This window comes from Penicillium arizonense (genome assembly GCF_001773325.1).
Source record: "Penicillium arizonense strain CBS 141311 chromosome Unknown PENARI_contig014, whole genome shotgun sequence".
NCBI lineage: Eukaryota > Fungi > Ascomycota > Eurotiomycetes > Eurotiales > Aspergillaceae > Penicillium > Penicillium arizonense.
The window spans coordinates 662,615-688,677 of NW_019173291.1; the positions used below are offsets into that span (position 1 = coordinate 662,615).

Sequence of the window (26,063 nt, forward strand, 5' to 3'; positions counted from 1 at the left end):
AACAGAGTAAGCACACTACACTACTCAGGCAACACAGGCAACAGACATTGTTCACCTGGGCAGGCTGATGGATTCCTCCCTTGCCTCCCTCACTCCCTTTTCTTCCGGAATGTGTCTACGCATGTGGCGCAGGCTTCCACTTTCTAAGTATAGGAACCCCAACACCCCTCCGAACCAGACTTGAGCTCTCTTGGGGTACACATTGGGTGTTCTGGACACGGCACATATGGGGGCCAAGTTCAGGTTTCTTGCTGTATAAGACAAGGGGACTGGACTGCCCAGGTGGATCAACAGTTATCGTATTTACCGCCATTTGCCTTAACCTCCCCCATGTTACTGGCCAACGTGTCGAACATCGGTGAGTGGCGGCGCACGTGACGGAAGCCGCTAGTCGCCGCACGAATCACCCACGTCAGATTATGTCAGCGGTCTTTTTTTCCGTGAAATACTTCTATCAGACGAGATCAGTCGGTGTTTCTGTCATATAATTCAATTGCTTTGCGATCGTCTATAGATATACCCTGTTCGCATATAACCCACGAGATATCCTTCTCCGAGATCACCAACCCTCCATCAACCCTTCTACCCCGCCAACACCGTGGCCATGGACCCCCAGATGAACAAGCTCCTCAAATGGAGTGTCTCCAACTCCCAGGTCTCCGAGGGTGCCGAGAGCGGTACCCCCAGTGCCCCAGAAGCCGCAAAGGGCCTCACCCCGGATATGGTCAGGACGCTATTCGGCGGCCCATCCGAGGCCGATCTCATGCGCGCCGCCATGGAAGTGGTGCACTCCGACGAAGCAGATATGGAGAACAAGTTGATCGCCATGGACAACTTCGAGCAATTGATTGAGGGCATTGACAACGCGAACAACCTCGAGCCACTGGGTCTGTGGACCCCGCTGGTGCAGTTGCTCAAGCACGACGAGGCCGATCTGAGACGCATGGCCGCTTGGTGTATCGGAACTGCCGTGCAGAACAACGAGAAGGCCCAGGATAAGGTATATATCACTCGTTCTATATGCGATAGGATTGCGCTAACATGTGCAACAGCTCGTTCTGCTGAATGCCATCCCCGATCTCGTCACAGTCGCCACAACTGACTCCGATCCCGCCGCGCGCAAGAAGGCCATCTACGCCCTCTCCTCCGCAACCCGCAACTACCAGCCCGCCATGAATGAGCTACTTAAGAGTCTACCCGAGGGATACCCCACCGACAAGAAGGACGCCAGTAACATGGACGACGTGGACGCCATCCTTGACAAGCTGCGGGCTCACCCCGTCGACGCCTCGGCATGAAAAGTTTTCGCTTGTACTGGATGAGTTGAGAACTGGATACCCAAAATAGAGGCAGCAACATAGCTGCCATAAACGAAGCACGTCCCTCGCACAGATACTCTATCTGCCGGTGGGATTGGCGCTGGAAGTGCGATCGGCAACTCAACCGGCCGTGACTGCGCTGTGCAATGTGATGATGACGCGAACTAGATCTCACAATCGATGCCTGTGTGTTACTGATCACCTGTGCTGATGCCCGAAATGGTTCGGCCGTGGTGGTGTTGGCTGCCTTGGGTTGTGTTTGACGATATACGCAATCCTGGTGCTTGGCGTGCACATATGGACGTTTACATACCTGGGACACTGCCCCTACTATTTACATTATGCAATTACGAATTTCGACGTTTAATGTTAAAAGTTGATACCTAAAATCATCCATGGGAATAACGCTGTATACTTCGCTGCCTAACTTGGCATATTTTGTAGTATGGCCTCTGATGACGAGTCCATGAATAGTCAAAGTAACTAAATCATAGATCTAGACTAGAGCATGAAACAATAAACCGAAACCACAATATTCCCGAGGTCCAAGGTGTATTTGTCTTGTCTGCCTATTCCATACTCCGTAGTCAAACATCATATATCTCGGTATAACATTTCTCCGACGTCCATCGTCATCAGACTGCAGCTCTCACCAGCTCATCCCCTCAAACCTCCCCCCAACACCAACCATGGACGTCTCTAACAACCGCCTCTTCCGCTTCTCCAAGCCAGAATGGCTTAACAACTCAGCCGTCCGCAATGGCGGCGTCTACGTCTCCGGCGCACTGGTGAGTCCTCAATGCACGATCCACCACCACCTCCACCTCCACACTCCAGATACGACTTCAAGCTCCCATTCCAGCCCCAAGAAAAACAGCCTTGAAATAGAGATTGGAGCTTCGCAGACATCCATCCCTTTAGTCCCTCCAATTCAAGCCAACCCCAAATCCATTTACCCCAATCAAAGCAAATCCAAATTCAAAGCTAACAGCCCACCCCTCCCCCAGTTCGCAGCAGGGTTCTTTTTCCTAATCGACGTCGCCTCATTCTCGCGTAGCCCCCGCAACGGGTCAGACGTGCACATCAAATTCGTCGACTGGATCCCCGGTATTTGCTCCGCACTGGGCATGCTGGTTATCAACTCGATTGAGAAGTCACGGCTGCAGGCTGATAGCTTCAGTTATAGTGGTAGTGGGGTCGCTTGGAAGGCGCGCTTTGTTCTCTTCTTGGGCTTTGCGTTGCTGGCTGGTGGTCTTGCTGGTAGTGTGGTATGTATATGTTCGAAATCGAGATTGGGATATTCGGATGAGAGTGAAGCTGATTGGTTTTCTGTGCTTGTAGACGGTTATGGTTCTCAAGTATTTGATTAAGGATTATCCGATTCAGACGCTTTACTTCGGTATTGCGAATGTTGTTGCGAATGGTTTGGTTATGCTCAGGTATGTTGTGTACCCTTAACCCTCTGTGCCGTGTGTATCTATGTCTTGTGGCGCATACTGACTGCTCTTGTTTCTAGTTCTATTGTTCTTTGGGTTTCGCAGAACATTGAAGATGATTACACCTACAACCTTGCTCTGTGATCTGGCTGGCTTGGTATAAGCTCTAGCCTACTCTAGCCTCCTTTTTTGTATTCTACTCATTTTCTTTTGCTGATGTGATGACTTTTTGACTTGCCGGGTACATTTTGTATGCATCCGCATCTTTGGCTGCTGGGATTGGCGCATAGCTTGAATTTATTTCTGCATTTCTCTTGCACATTACTTGGTACCTGGGGTCGGTTCACGATGTGTCTAGTACATGGCTTATTCGGATTTATTACTTAAGGCGCACTGATGTATGCCAGAATTGCAAAGATAGAAGACAGCAAAAGTAGACACTGTCAAATAAATTTAGGATGCTTTCAAGCTATGCATTCAAAACAATACCCTCGAACTAACATCAAATCAAGTCAGACATAACATAACCAACATAGCCCTAACACCAAACCAGTATATGCATTCATCAAATCATAAACCCAAGAAGAAAGGAAACCTCAATGCTCCTCACAAAAAAGCCTCAATAACTCATCAATACAAGTCATAGCCTTCTCCTTCTGCAAAATAACCGGCCCCGGCCCAGACCCAGCCAACGCCGTCTTCAAATACCTCCTCAACGCAAAAGCAGCAGCCTTATATGTGGCATGATACATAGCCTTGAACTCATCATCATCAGCAGAAACACCCGGCGCAGGCGTCTCAGCACGCAAAGATTCAGGCGCTGGTGTCGTACCCGAACCATCGACTTCTGCATCTGCGGCTCCGCCGGGTGGTTTGCTCATTGATGCTGTGCGTGTATTATTTGCGCGGTGGAAGCCGTAGAGACGCATACAGGTCAATATCGTGCGCGTAATTAGGTTTTTGTTTTCTGCTATTACGGTTTCGGGATCTTTGGATGGTGAGCCCGGTATTGGGGTTGGTTTTTCTTCTGTTGACAGAGCGGATGGTTGTTGTTGTGATTGTAGTGTTTCACGTCGAGATCCAGGTCTAGAACCAGGTCCAGGTCCAGATCCAGAGCTAGAGTCCAAGAACGGATTCGGGGTTGGTGCGCGCTTTTGCGGATCTGCTGTTGCGCGTGCGCCGCGCACACTACCTGGACGGTGTAGATTCGCGCCGATGGACACGGACCGAGAACGGCGCGCATGTGCGATCCTATCAAGAGATGGGAGAGAGGGATGGTCATCATCAGGCTCGCGCTTTATGCGCAAGGACTGCAGGTTCTGGGATGAGGAGAGAGGGCGCGAAGGTGCCATTAGTTGTGAGACGGCTTCGCCGCCTCGCTGGCGGACGCGGCGGTGGTGCTGTGCGGCGACTTCGAAAAGGGTAGCTACCCGTTTGCGTTTTGGGCTTGGGGAGCTGATATCCGGGAGGAATTCGGCATGCCGGGTATTTTGTATGGTGTGTTCGCCGTCTGCGCTTGGTGGTGGGGATGGGTAGGCTTGGGCCTGGGCGAGGCGCGAGGTTGATAGTGGTGCGGCATAGATGCGCAGTTCATATGGAACCCTCCGTGATGTGACTGTTGGGTCTGGTAGCTCTGAGGGGGAGGAGTGTGGTGGTGTAGGTGGGCGTGTGTCTGCTGCGCTGGCTAATACGCCGTAGACTAGGAGGTTTGTTGTGGCTGCGCCGCCAGTTTTTGTGTTGCCGTCAACACTGACTAGTAGGCCGACTGGGCATTGCAGGGATTGTTGAAGGGCTGGATCTTCCTCATTTAACCAAATGGAGCCCGTAAGCTTGTCTTTGAGCCATTGTGACGTCCCCGCATGGCTCGTGTGTAGTTCGAGGTTCGGGCCTGCGCGTGCATGGAGTGGAATGAGTGCTGGGTTGACAAAGCTTCGGAGGCTTAGTTGAGATTCTTTTGATAGTTCGGAATGCCAGTAAGAGTTTGGATCAATTAAACGAATCCCTGGTTATGTGGTCAGCAAGCGAGCATGTTGCGAGTCGCGTGTGGCTTACCTTCCAACTTGCAGTCCGAATTGGTTATGATAGATCCTGACCAGACATTCATGTTGTACTCTGGATCCAGGAGGGGCTTTCATGTGCTCATCATAGTCGAAAGAATAATTTGGTTCTGTTATGTTGCTCAGTGCTGTTATCTCCGATCTCTCAGACGCGCTGAAATCCGCGCGCGGGGTCACGTGGCGTACAGATATGGTTAAACCATGCCGGATAAAAGAGAAGAATCCTTTGTCTGAGAAGAGAATTGATTCAAACGTTACGAATTTGCCAGAAAGTTTCTATATCCATTGTGTTATAGTACACATAAAGTAGCACGGCCAAGTATCGAGTCACGGGAGCCATCGCAGCCATTCAAGCTAGACACCCGGACCAAATACAGATCACTCATACAAAGCATATCAAGCATACGCTGAAATCAAAAGAAATAATGGAGAAAGACGGATATCATGAAGTCAGAGCCCGCGGGGTCAGTTGGCCTACAATATAGCCCATACAGTCCATGTAGTCCAAGGGCGCCGCACCCCAGTTTGCGATCAGAACTCTTCCTGTTCCTGGAAGAACATTGAGAAGCTAATAATGGTTCCGTAGATCAAAAGGCCTCCGATAATGGACATGATCATTGCGGGTATCTCGATCGCACCGCTGTGAGCGAGGACGAAGGGAAGTGCTGGAGACAGTTAGCAAACCGGCCAAAGAGAGAATAACACAGCAGATATAGGTGCATGTAATAGACCATATCAGGATCAGACTGATCAAAATCAACATGCCCCTCTTGAGGGGCTATTGCTGACAGATACGTACCGATGCCAGTCAGAACCAAAAATCCAGTCATGAATCGCCCAAAGTCCATCGCAGAGTTACTCGAGCTATCCATGAAATCGTCGGGGTTTGCGCATCGTTGGCAAATCCAGTTGGGGAGGGGCGCAACGACATAGATGCCGACGACCAGCAGCGGCCAGTACTTATGCCATAGCGCGGAAGAGAGGATAACGAGGAGGAAGCCAATGGCAAGAACCTGGTTAGGAGTTAATAAGTCAATATTCGCTCGACAAGCTGTCAAGCTCAACGTACAAATGAAAGCGCAATGATGGTCTTTAGTCCAGCCGCCATGATTGCGGAGACGCCGAAGTCCGATTGATGAGACGTAAGGTGAAAGGAGGTGTTGAACGGTCTGGATAAAACCAAAGGAAGATATCAAGAGTAGACTGATAATCACAGCCCCATTGGCCGAGTGCAGGAGAGTAGAGAGAGACGGTCACAGGGCGCCAGTTGGAGATGAGCTCGAGAATGAGTGACGTTGGCGCCTGAAGGTCACTGGATGTGGTGGCCTCAGGCCACAACAGCTCATGCTTCACACCGCGTCACTTTACTGCCTGCTCCAGCTCCCCCATTCCCTCTCCATCTCCGGTTTATCCCTCGGGCTCTTGTGTTGCTGTTTACCTTGATTTTCGAACCCCTCTCCTCGGTCTATCTCTATATCCACTCAGCCACTACCGCCGCCATGTTCAGAAACAATTACGACAACGATGCCGTCACCTTGTAAGACTATCCCGACCTTCCTCCGATCCATCAGATGCTAACTCGGGCGATAACAGCTCCCCACAAGGCCGTATCTTCCAGGTAGAATATGCACAGGAAGCCGTAAAGCAAGGATCCGTCGTGGTGGGATTGGTGAACAAGACACATGCCGTGCTGGTTGGACTCAAGGTTCGCAGAACACCACCGAGAAACGACCAGCGAATCTGAAAATTAACATTTGAATTCCCAACCAGCGCAACGCAGAAGAGCTCTCCTCATACCAGAAGAAGATCATCGAGATCGACTCGCACATGGCGATCGCCATCGCCGGCCTCGCATCAGACGCCCGCGTCCTGTCAAACTTCATGAAGCAGCAATCCCTCGGCTCGAAGATGACCTACGGCCGGCCCATTCCCCTGGACCGAATCGTCGCCCAGATTGGTGACCGCGCGCAGACCAACACCCAGCACTACGGGAAACGGCCATACGGTGTAGGTCTCCTGGTGGCCGGTGTTGACGAGGCTGGACCGCATCTGTTCGAGTTCCAGCCCTCGGGTCTGACCCACGAGATGGTTGCTTGTGCTATTGGTGCGCGCTCGCAGATGGCGCGTACGTATCTGGAGAGGAACTTGGACAAGTTTGCGGATTGCAGTCGTGATGAGCTTGTTCAGCACGGTTTGCGTGCTCTTAAGGAGACTCTGTCTCAGGATAAGGAGCTTACGGTGGATAACACTTCCGTTGGCGTTGTAGGAGTGACTAATGGCAAGAAGGAGAGCTTCAAGCTGTACGAGGGTCAGGATACGGCCGCGCTGCTTGAGGTGCTGGAGCAGTCTGAGCAGGCTGGTGGGGAGGGCGAGTCCATGGAGGTTGATTCATAATCGTCTCATTTGGTTTAATGATGCATAGACATGAAATCTGCTTATGCTTTGTCTGTTAATGGTCTCTGTTATGTCAATCATCAATTCGTAAGGCTGTTTCTAATGAAGTAAATCTACTTGTGTATCTTTATATCCAGCCTCTGAACAGCCAAAGACAGTCCAAACCCCGAAATAAAACCGAAAAGACAAGACAAGTGTCTATGTATATTCACGTCCAGTCATCTCATCCATAACAATTGCTCATTCCTGTCCCCAGTTCAACCGCATCCGACCCTGACTGACTCGATAAGCCAACAACTTAGGGAAGACTTCCGCAGGGTCCCTAGCCTCAGCCAAAATGCCCCCGTTGTCTGAAGAGATGTACCCCTCCTGCACAGCATTACGCACCCAAGCCAACAACCCATCCCAATACCCATTAATATTCAACAACACAACACCAACTTTATGAATTCCCAGCTGATTCCAGGTAGTCATCTCCATAACCTCCTCAATAGTCCCAAATCCACCAGCCAGCGAAACAAATCCAGACCCAGGCCCACCTTCCAGCACCTTAGTCGCCATCAAACGCTTGCGTGTATGCATATCAGGAACGACAGTGGTCATGCCGTACTCGGACTCGGGGATTCCATTCTCTTCAGTGGAATCGGAGATGACTCGCTCGGCTGTCTTGCCGCCAGACTCTGTGTTGCCGTTCTGGTGCTCGCGCATGCCGCTGTCCGTTGCTACCTTCACCAGCGCGCGAGGGATGATGCCGTGCACAGCTTGAGGGCCGGAGAGCTTGACCAGGGTGCGGGCTACTTCGCCCATTAGGCCGGTTGTGCCGCCGCCGTAGACAAGTTTCACTTTGTGCTTGTGCAGCTCTTCGGCTAGGATTCGTGCTGCTTCCATGTGGATTGGGTTCTTGCCGGATCCTGAGCCACAGCTGGTTTCCCCGTTGGGAAGTTTGTTAGCTTCATGATTCTTGGTGTATATCATGTGTTTGTATCAGGTTCTCATGGAAGTTTCATATTGGGCTAAGGTAGAATGGTAGGCCCAGGTTGCGGGTGTCTGATGAGATGGTGGGGCATTGACTCACAACACGCAGACCACAGCTGGCTTGGTTTCTGAATCCGCCATTATGGAATTCAAGTGAGGATTGAGAGTAGAGAAGAATATGGAACTCGTAATGTCTTTGACAGAGGATGAATGAGTAGAAGAGAAGCAAGAAACCTTGGAAGAGCAGCCGAAAGTAGGGGAACCTTATCGATAAGTTAAGACTTAAGGTTCAGCCTCAACTACACTAACTACAGTACTTGGTGGCATTGAACACTTTACGTTTTGAGGCCCGGGCAAGACTATAGATACAGGGATAGTTCATCCTAACTAGTTTTGAGAGGACACAATCTATTTGGAAGATAGCTGATGGCTAACGAGTGCTTTCACATACGACATTCCATGTGAGTCCATTCTGTCAAGTGCTTCATTGAACTCTGAAGAATTTGTAAATACTAAAGTACTCAAATGGTTAAGGGTGATGAGATTTCGCCGGCATTCTGATGCCTTGTTTACTATACTATATACATCCAAGGTAAAAGATTGGATGCTGCAGTCAGAAAAGTACCCCTCTGATCGAGAAGACAAATCGCCTTCAATGCCTTTCTCGTGCTAGCTCGGTGGTTAAGTATTGCTTTAAAATGGAATAACCTAGAAGCAAGTGTTGGTTTCCACTAGAATTCAATAAAATGCTCCGCAATCCACAAATGTTCTTTCTGAATACTGCGCTTCCCCGGCCGAAATAAACAATGCAATGCACAAAACGCCCAGAATCCCAAAAGAAAAGGGGGGTATCGAGAAAACAAATCAAACCACATTCCGACTCTTCTTCCTCTTCCCCCGATCTCCACCGGAACTAGGCGGCGAAGCACCCTTATCAGACCCCTTCGGCGTCTCAACACGGACCTGCGGCGTAGTCGCCCGCCCAGGCGGACCAGAAGCAGGAACACTCAACGACGAAGGACCTGCGCCGGTTTTAGGCGCGGCCTGCTTACCAGCACCGCCACCCTCGCCGCCAGTTCGTGATAAGATGAACGAGCCTGGTTCACCGGCGAGGGGGTTCTCGTCCATGAATTCGTCGCCGTAGCGTGTTAGCAGGTTGAATGATTCCGCTAGGCTGCGGGTGTCTTGGTAGTTTGGAGTGGTGGCTGAGACGCCTAGGTTTGTTTTTGAGATTGATTGTGTGTCGCTGGGTGCATCGGGCATTGGTGTTGATTCTTTGCTTTGTTGGGAGGATTGTTGGTTTGGTTCTTTGCTGCGGGCTCCTGGTGGCATGTATGTGTGGCCGTAGGAGGGGGTGAAGGTTGGTAATGTTGACGCGGTTTTCATAAATCGTGATAGGGATGTAACGGCTGATAGCTGCAAGTAGGGAAAAAACACAAAGATGTTAGCATGCCATTCTGATCTTGTGGTTGGTGGTGAATTCAAAGAGAGAACAGAACATACAATTCGGTTTCCGACAACACTGGCAACTGAAGGAGCCATGTAGATTGCGTCGCCCACAACAAAGAACGTCGATATGACGGACACTTCATCTTCAAATCCACTCCTCTTTCGCCGGTTCTGTTTCCGGATTACCCAGATGTTGGAGGGTTCGTGGGCAAAACTAGTATCTGTCTGTGCCGCTGCTTGGAGGGGGTCATAGGAGACGACAAACTCCAGACCCTGCATGGTCTTCAATCGGCCTTCGAAAGCTTCGCGCGTTTCGACGAAATGGCGGAAGGCCTCGTTGTAGTTGGCCTGGATGGCGAGGGAGGCATTGTTGGAGGTCGCGTCAAAGAAAGGGGATTCGGCAAAGTAGAAGAGGACTGATTGAGAGGATCGTTAACTTCTGTTTATGTTTATGAGGGCTACTACTGACTGTTGTTCGAATGGAGGAATCCTCCCATCATCTGGACGTGCGGGGGAGACCGCCACATTATCTCCTCCATTGGGGCGCCTTGGGCCGCCATAATGGGCGCTTCAATAGATAGACTGGGTGTAATAAGACTTATGAAAAGTCACAGACTTTTGGAGACTTGAGAAAGCGCAAGGAAGCTCGGAAGTTGAAGCTGCGGATAAAAAGATTGTTTGGGTTGTTTGCACCGAGCTCTATAGCGATAAGAGACAGAGTTGATGTCTGCCTCTATATTTCTTTGTTGAAATTTATATGCAATGTTAAATACAAATATATACCCAAACTCCATCGCTGAATGTTGAATCGAATCTCTATCCATCTCTATCCCATATAAGTAGATCCGCATGTTGAAAGCAAGAGCGTGGATCATAATGCAATCTGGACAATTGACAAGTCCGAGACTGGAACCAGGTAGACAAACTGACAAACTAAGAACTCTAAGCTGACTTCTCACTTGAATCGAGGGGTGTGAAGATATTGCAAACCACGCGTAATTTGGTGAGCATTTCTTCCCATTCTCCGTCCGCCGTGCTGAGCATGGTGATAGCTCCGCCGGCACCAATGCGCCAAGTCTGCTGGTTGTTCTCAGTGTCTTGACCAGACGCACAGGTAAATGCCGAGCGGATCACAACTGAGAAGCTCCCGCCTCCACCGAGGTCCAGGAAACCCATGGCGCCAGAGTAGATACCGCGCTTGCGATCCTCAATTGTTCGCAGGTGCATGCAAGAGCGCTCTTTTGGAGCACCAGTCATTGAGCCTGGGGGTAGACACCGCTGCAAGGTGGTCAGGCCGTGGACGGCCATGTTGGAGGTCTTCAGCTGGGGTATATCCCGGACGGCGAAACCGGGTTGATTGGGGCGAATCTTTCCCTTGACGTGCGTGATCATTGAGTAGACTCGCCCGTAGTCTGCAACCTCCAGCAGTTTTTCAACATGAACGCCGCCGGACCCGCAGATACCATACAGATCATGACGGATCAGATCCGCGATCATCAGGTTCTCGGCCATCTCCTTGGTCGAGCCTAGGATCTCGCAGGCTTTCTCGAAGGTCATGTCTGGCGATTTGCGAACAGTACCTTTCATCGGCTTCATCTCTAGCGTCGACTCGCGGTCCCAGTTGAGAAAACATTCTGGGCTGCTGCTGGCGATCTTGGTATCTCCTAGGTCTGCAAAGGCGCTGAATGCAGAGGGGTTGTATTTCATCAATCGCTTGAAGAGTTTCCAAGGGAACGCGACACGATCAGACTCTTTTTCCGGAACTGGCAAGGTGATTGATGTTTCACAACTCAGACACAGCTCGTAAGATTCGCCAGCCTCGAGTTCCTTCTTGCAAGACTCAATCTGACGTTTGTACTTGTCTTCCTCTGGGAATTGAATCTTGGCTTCGCGAAAGATCGAGTTCAACAATGGATCAAATGTTGGGTCATTGCTGTCCACTGAGAAGTCCTGAAGCAGTTGCAGGTTTTCATCAAGCCATCCTGCAGGGGTATTGTCGTCTTCACGAGTGGACTGAATGACGATGTTGCCAGTGACGTTGTCCAAAACGATACTTCGTTCGCACCACAAAAGACTGACGTCAGGCGGGTCCGCAAATGGAGAATTATTATATGAAGGCTTTTCAGTGCTAGGCTTCGCTGACGCCGATGCCTGCGGGCGCTCCGAATGAGGAAGACATGTAAGTCCAAGTTCGTAGGAGAAATAGCCAAGAAATCCACCCCAGAAAGGAACATCAGGGTTTCCAGAATGGATTTTCTTCATATCCATCAAGTAACGTAAAGCGTCCCAAAGTTGAGCCACGGCAAGAGTACTCTCATTCACTTTGTAGTCACCATGCAGCTGAAGCATTCGGAGCTTGTGTGTCTCGACATGATATTCGAACCGCCAAGAGTCCGGACTGAGCACAGAGGCGATCGTGTATCGCCCATTAGATTGGAACAGAACTGTGGGGGAACCTGGATTGTTGAAGAGTTCGCTAATCGCCTCTGCAGTCAAGCCATGTCGTTTGAAAGACCGAGAAGCTGAAACGGAAGAAGTGGATTTGCACCACTGCAGCATTTCATATGCAGATTCAGGGAACGGGCTGGCAGCTGTGTGGGGGCTGATGACCGTCTCAGGAAGGGACTCGCATCCGCCACGTCCATTGATCTTGTTGAATGCAAGAGCCTTCTTCCACCAGTTCCGTAGAAGTGTCTTGCAGGCGTCGACTTCGGATTTGCAGGACTCGGGATGGAATTGGACGCCCCAGAAGGGCTTATGCAAATGCCGGACCCCCATGGGAATCCGTGCATGGGGAAGATCTTCCAGAGACAGCCACGCCAAATATTCCAAGTCCGCCGGAGTTGAAGCAGCCGCGTTGGCATATAGCGAGTGATAAAGAGTCACATCAACAGCCGGGATAAGTTCAAAGATATCCTTTGAGGTAGTGCGGATCTTGTGAATCTGTCCATGAATCGGATATGGCAATTGCTCGATCGGAACGTCATGGTGAAGACAGAGGCTTTGGAAACCGAGACAGATACCAAAAACCGGTAAGAGCTCGGAGTCCTTGAGGTTCCAGATATCGTTCATGATACCAACGTCGGTGGACACATTCGGGTTTCCCGGTCCTGGACCAAGAACAATGGCTTCATAGTGTTGAAGAAAATCGTTCATATTGGAGTTGGGCCATTCCGAGTCGATGGTCATCACTGTGACTTTGACGCCCAGCGTTTCCTCGAGCATGGCGACCACATTGTAAGAGAATGAGTCATATGCATCGACATATAAGATGTTCTTGGGCAGGTCAGCATTATGCTTGAACACGGGGCTCCCGGTGCTGGGAGCATCCCAATGACCTAGCATTGGCGCCATGTGATACTGTGCAAAGATTATGTATGGAGTGGGGTAGTTGGGGTGAGATTGTCAGAACCCGCGATGGCCCCCGGGATCAGTTAGATAGTGAGGCTTTTCAGAGATGTCTGCAGCTCAGGCCCATCTATTTCCGAGAATGGACCCCAGGAGATCGCCGCTAACCTAGCAGACTGGGGTCAGAGAGTGGCGATATGTGCCAAGCACACCCGGAGGGAATGACGAACGAATGATTGGAAAGAGATACAAGGAGAGAAAAGAACGTAGCAGGTCACCACGTCCAAGGCCAGGGAGGATAAGCTAAGAATGCATGAGGCGTGAAAAATGAAGCAAAAGTCACGAAAAATTAAGGTTGCGAAAAGGGCAAAAGCGGGTACCAACGGATATGCTCCACCGAGTGGCAAGACGTGTTGACTTGCATATACTTACTGTATACTTACTGCTTATTTCTCCGATATGCATGTAATATAATAAACAATAACTTAAAATATTGTCAGGCAAAATATTTAATGTATGATGGACTTCGTTGAAAACCGAATAAGTCCGAGTGGCCCTAATAGGGGAACAGGGGAACCGGGAAGAACCGTTAGATCCCTGAAGATGCCGTCTGCTACTGTGTAGGGTTGAACTGAGACATTCTAACATTCTAGAACATCCTAATATCCATGGGAGCTACACTATTGACAGGGGATGGACATAAGGGACGGGACATAAGGGACATAAATCGAGCAAATCGAGCAAATCCAACATCATATGAGGGTATTGAACATTGTAAAAGATCAAGTCTGTCTAGCCGGCACCTGTAACGAAGCAAGCTTAACAGCAACCTTAGGGAAATACTGCGCCACAAAGCCTTCAGTGTAGTAACTATGCGCCGAGCTGTGGTCCCCGACCAAATTATGCGCCAGCTCATGGCAAAGGATCACCCACCAATACACAATAGCGTCAGTACGGTCGGGGGCGGGACTCTGGAGCAGGGCTTGCTCCTGCAGCTGCTGGAAATAGAAATAGTTGCAGAAGATACTGCCTGCCCGGTTAAAGGCGATTGTCTTGCCACCTGGGTCGTAGAAGATGCTGAGGCTATCAGCTCGCATCGAGAAGATTGAACCACAGTCGAGGAGAATCGAGGCGAAGAGATTGAAGCCTGCACGGTTGCTTGCGAGGAATGTGGATCGTTCCGTGACTGTCCTTGTGAACAGTACGTTGACGCCGCTGGGAAGTGTAGCGACGAACTCCAGGTCGTGGCTTGGACGTTCGTCACAGTATGACTTGCTTTCGGAGATTTGATTCGTCTCCGGTCGGCTATACACATCGGAAGATCCGTGGGGCCGGCATGCTTGAACGGCGGAGAGAAGCTCGGAGTTCAAGCGATGCGGCGAGTTGACAGATACAGGTTGTTCTGGGCGCGGTTTCTGGGGGTCACTGGGAGAATAGGGCGGCGGTGGAGGTGTAGAAGATTCGGGTAGCAAAGATTTGGATTGTTCTCCAGAGCCAGAGGAGCCGGATTTATTACCATCCAAGCCAAATCGCTTCGACAAGTTGGCAAACAAGCCGCGATTGGGACGCTCAGGCATAGGCTCTGGTGGAGGAGCATGTGCTTCCGCTGGTAACATTTTGTTATTGTTTGGTGATTCAGGGAAGACACCCGGCATCGCATTTTGTGCCTGTTGCTCATGTCTGTCTTCCTCCGCACGTTGGGCTTGAGTCGCAGCCCATGCGGCTTCTCTTTCCTCCAAGGCACGCCGTTCTTCTTCAACCTGCTTTTGACGCTTATCTTCTGCCACCCGGGCTTCCTGGGCCTTTTGTCTCAGAATACGTTCCACGTTGTAACCTCGGGCTCGGAGTTCCAGAAGATCTGTCTTCAAGAGCATCTCTAGTGTAAGGGTCGAATGCAGCTTGGGCCGCTTCAGAATCAGATGCACCAACGACTGACTGATCTCATACAGATCATATCGACCCGGGGTGATACACATACCCCAGTTCCTCCCCAATTCTGCAACGATGGCATTTCGCTTTTGTGTGTGGGAAACTCGTCGGCCCTTGAGGGATCTCGTGAGAGATATTGCGGTCACGACCTGAACTTTGAAGGAGTGTTCCAGCCATCGAGTTCCATGCAGGATAGAATCGGCGGGTTGATCATGCAAGAAGAGTCGTGCACGCTCTAGGATCAATTTGTGCAGCTTGACGGCAAGTGTTTGGTCAGCTGCCACGCTGCCAAACCGCGCTTGTTCTTCAACAAGACCACTCAATGGAATGGCACCAAGGGCAGTGTAGAAGTTCTCCAGTGCTTCTTCTTGTGGCGCGGCAAGGATGTGCTCTTTGAACAGATTGAAACTCTGGAAAGCATCTACCACAACAATGTCCTTTGCAGATGCCAAGCTCCACTCTCTGATATCCAGATCGTCGTCTTCATCAAGAGGCTCCTTGGACTTTTCCTTGTCGCCATTATCTGTGCCACAGGGCGGAATATCTCGGCTCGCCATGAGGAATGGAGCTCGTTTCATCTCAACAAAAAGATCCTTATCCTTCTTCAGGGTTGGGAGGTGCTCCGCGAGGGTCCTGAGGAGCATCAAGTATTTCTCAGAACTTTGGAACGCAGCAGAGATGCGAGCTGGCTCTTTGACCAGCATTCGCGCAATCTCGATCTTAGTGGGCTCCCGTTTTGAGCCGACGGCCATGAGGAAGAGGTTCGCTTCTTGACCGAAATCAACAAAGTCAAAGATTCCCTTGTAGTCTTCTCCGTCTCCAAGATAGCAAAGCCTAGGCGCCACAAGACGGGTTCTGGGCGCCTTTTCGGCTTGACTGCGGATGGCAATTGGAATTATTGGAACCTGGCTAATACGCTGGATATCCTGCGAGTTCAAGTCTGCCACCCGGCCTGCTAAGTACTTGAAGACAATGCGAGCATCCTTTTGGGTAGTAGGGGGCTGCTTTGAAAGAACCTGAAGACAGTCCGTCATAGGAGGATGAGGTTTGACTCCAAGTTTTGAGGCATGGGCGTGGAGATCCTTTCGAAGAATTTTGAAGCCAAACAGGGCTGCACCTTCATCGGTGAAGCATTTCTTAGGCACACTCAATTGATCAGAGTCTTCGATGGGAAGGAATGGCACGGTGACCGCGCTGATATCGAATGCAGCGTACCCATTTGTGTAATACTCACTGAGGAAGTACGACAGAGCCTTGGTTGCCCGGCTGTCTTTCTCTGTACTTCCGGCGGTCATGAGCCGGATGAGTTCAACAGCCGATGGGTAGCTCTTCAATCCCATCATTGTAAGGAACTTGCCCTCGTTGCTACTGTTGGTATAGATGCCTGGCCACTCGAGCACCGGTAGCCCAAGAGCCCGAAGGGAGTCCTTTGGTTCATAAAGTTCAGATATCTTGTACCGTGTTCCCTGGGAACCGCTGTCACTTTCGGCAGTACAAATACTCGTACCTTTGAGCCTCTGGATATCGTTTGCAGGAATGTCCTCCCGCACAGAGGTAAGGTATCGAATGAGATCAACGTGATTCCATTTTCTCGGTGCGGGTCCTTTGGCATCGCTGGACGTAGGAGTATTGATAAGACGATCAAAGATCACACCAAGCTCAACCGTTTTGCGAACTCCAAGTGATACCAGGATTTTCTCTTTGACGCCGTTCAACCCATGAACCACGGGAAGGTCATCAAAAAGGCGCACAGATGCAAAGTAGGTCTGAGAAGGCTGTTTCATTCCAAGTCTAGTTGGGATCACAGTATGAGGTTGAAGTATTGAGACAACCGTCTGTTTAGAAGCCTGGCTGAGAGGCTCCCACTGCTTTGATAGAACAGGCAAGATCTGTGCAGAGAATGATGCCGTCTGTGTAATGTCCTGGTCGATGGAAAGGACATTGCGGTCTCCGGCATTGTTGACGAGCCAACGAAGCCATGGAACAATTTGCAGCTCAACCCAGCCGAGCGCCTCCAGTTCCGGCTTGCCCAGAGATTTGGTAAACCGGAACGGAATTACACTGGGTGGCACAGGGAGGTCTGCTGGAATACGCTGGGGGTTCAAGAAACAAGTAATATCCGCGAAAATAATCAAGCGAGTGGGATGTCCTTCTTTATCTTCGTCATTGACCACTGCTACACGCAATAGACTCTGGACAGACAGTCTATCAAGCTGGCCAGCCACCGTTTTGCGGCCAAGCCAGGCAATAAATTCAACAACCTGGTTAGAGCGCAAGGTGCTGGACTCGAGCTCACGTTTGATGTCTGATACCGTAATTTCTGTAACGAGGCCGAAATCCGTGAGCCTTTTGACAAAGTCTTTGGCGTTGTTCACAAAATCGTCAGGCAAAGCAGGAATCGAATCCATGAAGCTCAGTTCTTTGGGCGCAATGCGAGTCTGATGGCTGGGGATGACACCGCAGGTAGAAAGGACTTCGATAGAGGCGTTCTTGTTACACATCCAGAATGCATCTTCAATCGTCTGACCCAAAACCGAAGACGGGGTGGATTCACGGAACACAAACTGATTCGCAGTGTGGATAGCCTCTGGTAGTACATCGACGATGTCTTCCTTTCGAATTCTTGAGCGCGATGGTCCAATTTTTGATGATAATTTGGACTTGATGGTAGCCATTTCCGCGGACCAAGCAATTCGACAGACCACACCAACCGCACGAAGCATCTCGAGATTCCACTTGCTGATATACCGAGTATTCAGGTCAATACTCTCTCGTTCAACAGTAGGAATCACAGATGGTGCAGATACGTGAGCATTTAAGCCAGTAGTCTGCTGTGTAGGGAAACCAATGAACACCCTTCCAGCTTTTGTAGGCAGGATTGATGAAAGGATTTCTGACTGTGACGAAGATGCCCCAGCAGCTATGTTGGCATCATATGAAGGGGTCAAAATGGCAATGGTGGCTCTCTTAGGGGGAGGCTTTCGTGTAGCTCGTTCTAGCTCCTTGCTCAGCGAAGAACTGATAGAAGGCTGGATCGACGCCGTGTTGATATGCAAAAAGACCGATGCGTTCAGCATTGTGTTCATGTTGCTAGACTCTTCCTGGCGCTCATGCTCAGGCTGCTGATTAGTCTGTTTTTCTGGCTGACCAGTAAACTTTGAAAAGAAGCTTCGCAGTGAGCTTGTTGTATCACGGATATTGTCCAGACGGAATATGCTTGCGTTTGGGTTCCATTCCACAATTCGCATCCAGGAAGCGTCAACCTGCACAATTTCTCGGGTGACTTTGACAATTTTCATTAAACCTTCTTCGGTCTTGGTGTCAATGTCTCTGGGGATTGAAACATCAACACTGGGAGCAGTCTTCTTCGATAGCCGTAAAAGATTCCAATCATCCAGCCAGAGTTCTATCTCTTGCAAAGAGACGAATGTGAGACTGCTTGATAAAAATTGACACAGCTGCAATAACGACGGAATCGGAGAAGAGTCGTTTCGGTAGTCCAGAACGAAGGTGGTGTCCTGGCTTGCAGCTTCTCCGAGGTCCAGTCGACGTGTGAACAACGCATTGCCTTTCCAATAGAAAGCCATGGCCTGGCTACCAGAAGAAACAAATGGTTCTTCACAGTCGTCAAAAACACTGTAAAATCCAACACCAAATGCACCGATTTTCGTCTCATCGGGATTTCCGTCTGCAATACGCTTCAGTCGTGCCCAATCCTTTTCACTGAATGGAGAACCATTGTTTGAAATCAAGAGACGCCGAAGAGTGTGGTTGTTTATGGTGTGTTTGAGCTGTGCAGTTGGGTCGTTTGTTGATGGGGATGGTACTGTAGTCGAAGGAAGAGTCTCGAACTTGATCGTCACCTTCGTTGCAGAGGCATCGGCGGCGTTTTGAATCATTTCTCGAAGTACAGTCCTGTTGGAGTACACATATGTCAGACTTGATTCACAATATAGAAGCGAGCTGCACTTACCATTTACCAGAATACCGGGCCAGAACCTTTGAGATCAATCCTCTGGTATCAACTGTCACCGCTTCCTCGTCGGCTCCTGACCCCATGGTCCGCGCCTTCAAGGCGTTGAAATCGACGTTCATAGCCATTCTGTAGTCTATATCGTTGGCTCGTGATAACAAGCTACTTGATTAATATAATAAAAGCTTAGATCATGGTGTGGCAGCAGAGAGCCGAACTTAAGATCGAGGGTGGTCTAGGCTGCAGTCGGACTTCGACACGTCTGGGTTGATGGCACGAGGTGCCAGCAACCAGCCAACCAAAAAACAACGGTATAACGCTGGATGAGATCTAGGATCAAAAAGGAAAGAAACAGAGCATAAGATGGCGGAGAGAGAGAAGTCGAAGACGACAAACAACTCGGAGACTGCGGAGTTTACTTATCTCTTATCGGGAACTGCCCTCGGTAGCCGCCTTTACGTGAGTTGTACGTAACTCCAAGGTACTGGTACCTCCCTACCCACACTAATTAAGTGGGGGTGAAAGTACCCTATGTATACTTACGGTAAGCCAAAACCCCCACGTATGCAACATTACCTCAGCCATTTGTTATTCGGAGCTCATCAGGAGGAAACGAAGCAAGTTGCTGGCTTTGTCTCCAGATATTATCCGAGATCCTTTGGATCTGGCGCTTGTCCATCTCGGCTTCTATTGCTGAATCACCCAACGCATGACGTCTGGAAGGTCAACTTGAGTGGATGCGGGCTTAATATCGAAACGCCTGCACAACAGCTCTCGACAGCATGGGTGTCGACCCTCTGTCTCCAATTGCGCCTGTGCGCCTTAGGGCACTCCTGCTTCCTATCGGAAGGATCAAGCGCTCGCGCTTTTTGAGTTTCGCTGCCCGACTACAAGCCGAGAATGTAGTTCGATTAGGGGATATCAGCCCCGATGCGCGGCCAAACAGAAGTATGCAACCCAACCGCGAGACGCCAGTGGTAGTACCGTTTAGCTGCAATGTGTACTAATTTGCTCTTGACTAGACATGTTCTCGCCGCTGGCATTTCCGACCGGCATGATCCTCTACGACCTTTCGTTCTCGGTTCCCCCTACGTCGCACCTCGAATTGTTCCCTTTTGAGATTTACAGAGAACCATTAGTGATTATCGCGATAGCAGATGGAACAGAACTGCCACCCAGTACAGGAGGAAACACCCAAACGCACCCAACTCCAGAGGGACTCGATCAGCTGTTGGAGGAGCTCGATGGAATGAAGGAGAGAAACCCTCGGGCATTGGTGAACCAACTCTTGGTATTCGATCATGAAGGCATGGACAAGGTCACAAACGGACCCGATAATGTTCTCTGGGTTCCGCCGCCTCAGGCCTCCAAAGCCACCACGATGAAGACTGTCCTGTGCGATATCACCTCGGTCTTGCTCTCTGAATTGGACGAATTTGCAAAGACTATCCAGAGTATACCGACAATTGACTCGCCTAAGGCATCTTCTTGGGGCCCGCACCGGAACCCGGAGCTACGACCACGCCCAGTGGACCGACTACTAAATACCTGGAGGATGACTATGCCTGCGCAGCTTCCATCTAATCCCAATGGGGCACCGGATACCCCACTGAGCTCCAATGCCAGCTCCCCAGCTCCTAGCGATCATGAGACTCCTACAACATTTGACGAGATCACGCGATCAATTCACCTATCCAGCCGCACAAACTCAGGCAGCAGGACTCCATCAGTAGCGTCCCCAAAGGAGCATAGCCGTGACCGTATGTCTGTCAGTGGGTTGAGTGCCACTGACAGGACTAAGAACCGAATCAAAGGCCGGGCCGGAGTAGTTATTGGAACTCTTTTCCTGCAGGCAGGAAGGTGGCCAGATGCTCTGAAGGAACTGACAGAAGCCGTGAACAATGCCCGAGCCGGCAGTGACTATATCTGGCATGCCAAAGCGCTTGAATCGATTCTGCTTTGTCTGCTGTTGTTTGGTTGGGCGGGCATGGACTTCCAGGTATGCGCATACCCAAAACCAAGTAAACCTTGTCGCGGAAAGCTTACATGTCTACTAGATTCCATCGGCTCTGTATCCGGTTGCCGACAAGTCTTCTAAATCTTCCCGGGACTCAGCTACGCCCAGTAGTGCTGGAAACCGGGTCATCTCTCTGCAGAATCTTGCCAACCTCCTGCCAGATCTCGCGCACAACATCTTAAATCTCTACGACCGCGCTGCCAATATCACGGATGAGCCTTTGCCACAACTGGTGTTCTCTGAGACGGTCATTCGATTATCGCGGTTGTTGGTGTCAGCTCGCGTTCGCGACGGTGCTTTAGATGACAATGCCTTGAAACACATTGTGATGAACGAGCCTTTGATTCCACTGTTCCACTCAGAACTTCCTAGAGGAACTGTTCTTCTCCGAAAGTCTGAAATTGCGAACTTCCTATACCGGGCGTTGCCACTTTCCGCCGGCGCGGATTTGCCCGCGACTGACGCGGTGCCCATCATAGTTGGTGTCGTATCCGTGCTTAATACCCTTGATCTACCAAGAAAGAAGGCCTTCATTTTGCGGGAACTTCTTTCCGTCATGGTACCAAGCTTGGTTCAAGCACGCAAGATCGGTGCTGCAGAGGTAGGAATTCATCCCGCTGCTGGACTGGCCTCTCTCAGCGATGCCGCTTTTGATGTCAATGCCCTCGATACAGGCTCTGGGAATATGGAAACAAGTGTGCGTCTTCTCCTTGCCACAATTGGAGAGATATACGGTGTTCAGCCCTCGTCGTTACATGAATGGGAGAAGAGATCCAGTCAATCATCCGCTGTCAGCGGACTGCAAGAAGGCTCTGAATATGATTCAGTCTCCAGTATTGCTGAAAGAGCATTCCGACATATCGTGTTAGATCGGTACGGTGATCTGAACTTGAAGATCGATGTTCTTAAGGCTTGTATCAACTGCTGCGAAGCTCTTCCAGATTTCAATGGCGTTCTTCGCTTCACGGTCGAGCTTTTGCAAACCATCCGAGGAGATATGATGCTAGGGGATGCATACAAAGCCCAGCCGTATCTAGCCCAAGACGAACAAATCCGTCTTCTCAACAATATCAAGCGTACTGTGGGCGCTGGTACCAGACTAGGTGCCGCTGATATGGTTGCGGAATACTGGGATGACTTCTTGGTCCGTGATGTTCAATTGTTGGCACTTCCAGATCCCAAACGCCCCGTGCGCCGGAACAAGACGGAACTAGATGCTGTTACTGCAGGCACTGAGAAGTCGAAAAAGGACCCATTCCTGTACAACCCCTTTGCCAAGGTCAGTAGTAAAGCATTGGAATTGCTCACTGTCACCGATGAGTCTGCCTCATTCCGAGTGACACTACAAAATCCGTATGAATTCGAGATTGAGATTGAGCACTTGCGCTTAGAGAGTAGCGGTGTGTCGTTCGATGCTATCGCAGAAAACATCGTCCTTGCCCCTCTGTCTCTTCAGGATGTCACTGTGGTGGGCGTCGCTCACGAGCCAGGTAGCCTTAACATCACCGGCTGTATCGTGAAAGTGCGACACTGTCGTATGCGGAAGTTCCCCATCTTCAAGAAATTCTGGAGGCCGGAACCTGAGGTTAAGTTCAAGCGAACAGGGTTAGGGGCAAAGAAGCCATTGACAGAACGCCCGCTTTCCTGGAGCTCGACAACATCAAAGGATGGCAAGGTGGACATCAAAAAGGGTCCCGAAGCGACAATATGTGAGGTCAAAGTGATCGGCAAGCAGCCATCCCTTGTCATTGAATCTATGTCTTTATCACAGTCGGCCTTGATGGTGCTGGAAGGTGAAGTCAAGTCATTCACTATCACACTCCAGAACGCATCTTCGTGCCCTGTGGACTTTGTTCTGTTCACCTTCCAAGATTCAACCACAAGGCAGCTACAGTCCGCTCTCAGCAACAAGGATCTATTGCCCGTTGAGATTTACGAGCTCGAGTTGAAATTAGCAAACAAGCCTGCCCTGCGATGGCGCCGTGAAGGTCCAGACCCCAACGATTGTTCGATTGGAGCTGGCAAGAAGGCAACCTTTACCGTCGATGTTCTAGGCAAGCCTGGTTTGCAGGATACAACCGTGCAAATTGACTACTCCTGCGTTGGCGCAGCTCCTGGTGAATTGCCTGATACATTCTATACCCGGCAACTATTTGTTCCATTGACAGTCACGGTTAATGCAAGCGTGGAGGTCGCCCGGTGTGACGTCTTACCATTCAGTGGTGACTTTGCCTGGAAAAACCACATTGAACCACCTGTTGACTCGAAGAAGCCGGATGCGTTGCTCTCCACCACTGATCATGATCCATTCTCTCAGGTCCTGACCCGTCTTGGCAACGGGGCCTATGGACCTGATCACTGTGTTGTGCTGCTTGACCTGCGTAACGCATGGCCAAGTCCCCTGTCGGTGTGGCTGCGCGTTAGCGAGCACTCCATAAGCGTCTCGTCGGAGGCCACTGAAGATGATCCCACCGGGAAGTACTCCGTGGGTGGAGAACTGCAACCCGGTCAAGTCTGTCGATTCGTCCTCGTCCTGCCTCGCGTCTACCTCGATAACCCTCATGCTTCTATTCCCGTCGTCAACACCGGAACCCGGAGACAGTTCGTTGTGAGCGCCAACAAGCTCTCCTTCGAAGCTGAGGCCGCCTCACGTGAAGCTTTCTGGTTCCGCGAGGAGCTCCTGAAGAGAGTTCTCGGAGGCTGGAAGGAACCCGCTACAGGACGCGAGGGAAGCATTGACCTCCGAAATGTCCGATTGAACAACCGCATGGTCGAAGCCATGCGTCTCGAGGACATTGAAATGACCTTCTCCTTGATCTCCCCATCTTCATCCGAGACCACCCCAGGAGTAGAACAAACTGGCCGCTCTCGCTTCCGCGTGAAGACAGACGATCTCCTTACCCTCACCGTCACCGTCCGCAATCGCTCTTCTCGCGCCATCCACCCCCTCCTCCGTCTCCAGCCCAGTCTCCGCCATCAACCAAACAATGTTGCTCTAGACCTCACCCGCCGCCTAGTCTGGACTGGCATGCTGCAGCAAGCCCTCCCCATCTTACAAAGCGGCGAGTCCACCACCGCCTCCGTCGGTGTGACCGTTCTCTGTCGCGGAGAGTACGAGTTCGGTGCTAGCGTCGAAGAAGCCCGGCTCCTGCGTCCATCGTTTGCCGACGATGATGCTCACGCAGGCGATCCTGCTCACGGCGATGATTATGATGGCATCAAGGATACCTTCGGCGCAGATGTTGTGCGTCGCCGCCGCATCTGGCATGCAAAGGAGCTCTGTATCATTCATGCGAATGACTAATTTCTGTCTTTTGACTGGTCTGGTCATATTATGTGAGAATGAGCATAGACATGATTTAGACTCTCGTCTAATTTCTCTTTTTTGTGTTTGTGTTTTGCATTCTCCTTTCAGCCTCTTTCGATGATTATCATGCCCAGGTGTAGCATACCCCCGCCCCTCCCCTCTTGTATAAAGCTCTCCCTCTATCCTTGCATTGTTTAAGACATGCATGCTCTCATGAATAAAACATGTTTCAATGTCTATCAAAGTCCAGAGTGGATTTCTTGGATAACTACTCAGTCTACATATCTACCTCTATGGGCCTAATAAATGCTGCGCTATGACAAGCCGAAATATATCCTATGTACTATAAAGTACGACAAACCACGTCCCAACAAAAGGAGAAATAATCAAACAGCAACCTCCCTCCCCGTTAATATATGAGTCCGATTCTTCTCAGTCTCCCCCCTCAAGACCCCAAACTTAGCCCTAATCCACTCCTCGCTAGTCAGAACACCCCCATCCAGACCCGGCAGTCCATCAGTCAACGAAACCATAGGCGCAAGATTCTCCGGTCGCATAAGGAAAGCAAAACTATACCGCTCGTCCATCCCCATCCCAGGAAGCGAGGCCACACGATGCAAGACACTACGATAACGTCCCCCAGACCACAAACTCATCGCATCACCAAGATTGATAACTGCATGGTTCTCCTTAGGCTCGATATACAGCCAGTCATCACATCCATCGGGCTTGATCTGGAGTCCTGGGGAATCGGCAAATAGCATTGTCAGTGAGCCCAGGTCTGTATGTGGAGTCTGGGGGACGCGGAATTCCTGATCGCCTTTGGATGATGCGGCGTATTTTAGGAGTCGGAGGATATCTGGGGCTGGGGCGTCTGGGCGGTGGAATTTTTCCATGGAATGGGAGGTGGGGAGGTTGAGTTGGGTTGATAGGGCTTCGAAGATGTTTTGGGATATGCCGATGCAGGTTAGGAGGAAGTTTTGGAGGAGGTGGATGTGGTTGTCCAGGAGTGGGGGGTGGATGAAGGGGTTAAACCCGAGGATTCCGTTGCGTGGGATCTATATCGTATCAGTTCTGATATGTTTTCATGGGATTGGGGGAGATTGAAGGTATTACACACCGCGTAGCTCTCGAATCCATCCCGTTGGCCTTTGATACCCCCAATGTTGCGGCTGATGGGCTTGTAGCTGTAGAAAGTTAGCTGGGCAGGACAGGAAACAGTCAATCTGCAATCTGATACACACCCATTCAGCTTGAGTTTGCTGATCTGATCAACATCATACTGCATCTTCTCATCCAGGTCGAGGTCGAACAAGGACTGGCTAAGGCTGTAGATGTTCTGGATTAGATCTGATATCCGATGCTCGCCCAGATCCTCGGTAAAATCCAGATAGAATATGCCATCATCTTGGGCAGCCGCAAAGAGCTTTTCTTTTTCCCCGACTGATCCTCTGCGAAGATCCTCTAAGTGGATGGTTTTCAAGTTAGCAAGTGGCAGCGATTTCTCGCTGGACATCATTTTGAAATTTCGGTGTGGAATCAGTAGAAATCTATAATATAATAGATAACTGATGAAATCTATATATCGGGGCAGCTCTGTATTCTTATATCCCTACAACTTAGTCCACAACCACTATCAATCAATTAGATGTATCTCATGCAGTAAGGATGCATTCCTTTTTCGAAGTAGAAAACAGGCAGCAAGAAAAGAGATAGAACAGGAATGCAACTTATATGCATATGAGACGCAGTATCTCTTGGCTCTATAGGATACGGGTTTCTTTTTCAAGACACGCGTCTGAAGAACACCCATAACTATATCAAGAATATACATGTTTACATATGGTTAAAAACAGGTA

The 26,063-nt window shown here is 50.3% G+C and overlaps 11 protein-coding genes across 11 annotated transcripts; 4 read left to right on the forward strand and 7 right to left on the reverse strand.

Moving 5' to 3' along the window:
- Positions 1-604: 604 nt before the first annotated feature.
- On the forward strand, positions 605-1,298 carry fes1 (Hsp70 nucleotide exchange factor FES1; the record flags this gene model as incomplete). The annotated part of the gene is made up of 2 exons (XM_022633543.1): positions 605-1,000; positions 1,053-1,298. The coding sequence occupies 2 exons, from the start codon at positions 605-607 to the stop codon at positions 1,296-1,298; spliced, it is 642 nt and encodes a 213-aa protein (XP_022486600.1).
- A 710-nt stretch (positions 1,299-2,008) lies between these two features.
- PENARI_c014G03024 (UPF0220 family protein) lies at positions 2,009-2,899 on the forward strand (the record flags this gene model as incomplete). The annotated part of the gene is made up of 4 exons (XM_022633455.1): positions 2,009-2,107; positions 2,327-2,587; positions 2,661-2,758; positions 2,836-2,899. The coding sequence occupies 4 exons, from the start codon at positions 2,009-2,011 to the stop codon at positions 2,897-2,899; spliced, it is 522 nt and encodes a 173-aa protein (XP_022486597.1).
- A 452-nt stretch (positions 2,900-3,351) lies between these two features.
- PENARI_c014G05280 (uncharacterized protein) lies at positions 3,352-4,859 on the reverse strand (the record flags this gene model as incomplete). Its single annotated transcript, XM_022633501.1, has 2 exons — positions 3,352-4,757; positions 4,808-4,859. 2 exons carry the CDS (start codon positions 4,857-4,859, stop codon positions 3,352-3,354), a joined length of 1,458 nt encoding a protein of 485 aa, XP_022486592.1.
- Positions 4,860-5,343: 484 nt separating this feature from the next.
- Positions 5,344-5,920, reverse strand: PENARI_c014G12205 (Vps55 family protein; the record flags this gene model as incomplete). Its single annotated transcript, XM_022633646.1, has 3 exons — positions 5,344-5,477; positions 5,612-5,825; positions 5,882-5,920. 3 exons carry the CDS (start codon positions 5,918-5,920, stop codon positions 5,344-5,346), a joined length of 387 nt encoding a protein of 128 aa, XP_022486568.1.
- Positions 5,921-6,311: 391 nt separating this feature from the next.
- On the forward strand, positions 6,312-7,206 carry pre5 (proteasome core particle subunit alpha 6; the record flags this gene model as incomplete). Its single annotated transcript, XM_022633652.1, has 3 exons — positions 6,312-6,349; positions 6,406-6,517; positions 6,583-7,206. 3 exons carry the CDS (start codon positions 6,312-6,314, stop codon positions 7,204-7,206), a joined length of 774 nt encoding a protein of 257 aa, XP_022486611.1.
- A 240-nt stretch (positions 7,207-7,446) lies between these two features.
- PENARI_c014G00337 (LOG family protein) lies at positions 7,447-8,322 on the reverse strand (the record flags this gene model as incomplete). Its single annotated transcript, XM_022633398.1, has 2 exons — positions 7,447-8,128; positions 8,282-8,322. 2 exons carry the CDS (start codon positions 8,320-8,322, stop codon positions 7,447-7,449), a joined length of 723 nt encoding a protein of 240 aa, XP_022486699.1.
- A 723-nt stretch (positions 8,323-9,045) lies between these two features.
- med6 (mediator complex subunit MED6) lies at positions 9,046-10,190 on the reverse strand (the record flags this gene model as incomplete). The annotated part of the gene is made up of 3 exons (XM_022633586.1): positions 9,046-9,597; positions 9,685-10,046; positions 10,100-10,190. 3 exons carry the CDS (start codon positions 10,188-10,190, stop codon positions 9,046-9,048), a joined length of 1,005 nt encoding a protein of 334 aa, XP_022486602.1.
- Positions 10,191-10,572: 382 nt separating this feature from the next.
- pabA (aminodeoxychorismate synthase pabA) lies at positions 10,573-12,984 on the reverse strand (the record flags this gene model as incomplete). The annotated part of the gene is made up of 1 exon (XM_022633431.1): positions 10,573-12,984. The coding sequence occupies one exon, from the start codon at positions 12,982-12,984 to the stop codon at positions 10,573-10,575; it is 2,412 nt and encodes an 803-aa protein (XP_022486737.1).
- A 776-nt stretch (positions 12,985-13,760) lies between these two features.
- PENARI_c014G02188 (histidine kinase-like ATPase domain-containing protein) lies at positions 13,761-19,008 on the reverse strand (the record flags this gene model as incomplete). Its single annotated transcript, XM_022633433.1, has 2 exons — positions 13,761-18,822; positions 18,881-19,008. 2 exons carry the CDS (start codon positions 19,006-19,008, stop codon positions 13,761-13,763), a joined length of 5,190 nt encoding a protein of 1,729 aa, XP_022486538.1.
- A 654-nt stretch (positions 19,009-19,662) lies between these two features.
- PENARI_c014G03753 (TRAPPII-specific subunit TRS120) lies at positions 19,663-24,201 on the forward strand (the record flags this gene model as incomplete). The annotated part of the gene is made up of 3 exons (XM_022633471.1): positions 19,663-19,828; positions 19,903-20,879; positions 20,938-24,201. The coding sequence occupies 3 exons, from the start codon at positions 19,663-19,665 to the stop codon at positions 24,199-24,201; spliced, it is 4,407 nt and encodes a 1,468-aa protein (XP_022486596.1).
- Positions 24,202-24,495: 294 nt separating this feature from the next.
- On the reverse strand, positions 24,496-25,723 carry PENARI_c014G04488 (putative oxidoreductase, 2OG-Fe(II) oxygenase family; the record flags this gene model as incomplete). The annotated part of the gene is made up of 4 exons (XM_022633483.1): positions 24,496-24,503; positions 24,857-25,262; positions 25,325-25,391; positions 25,449-25,723. The coding sequence occupies 4 exons, from the start codon at positions 25,721-25,723 to the stop codon at positions 24,496-24,498; spliced, it is 756 nt and encodes a 251-aa protein (XP_022486590.1).
- Positions 25,724-26,063: the final 340 nt, after the last annotated feature.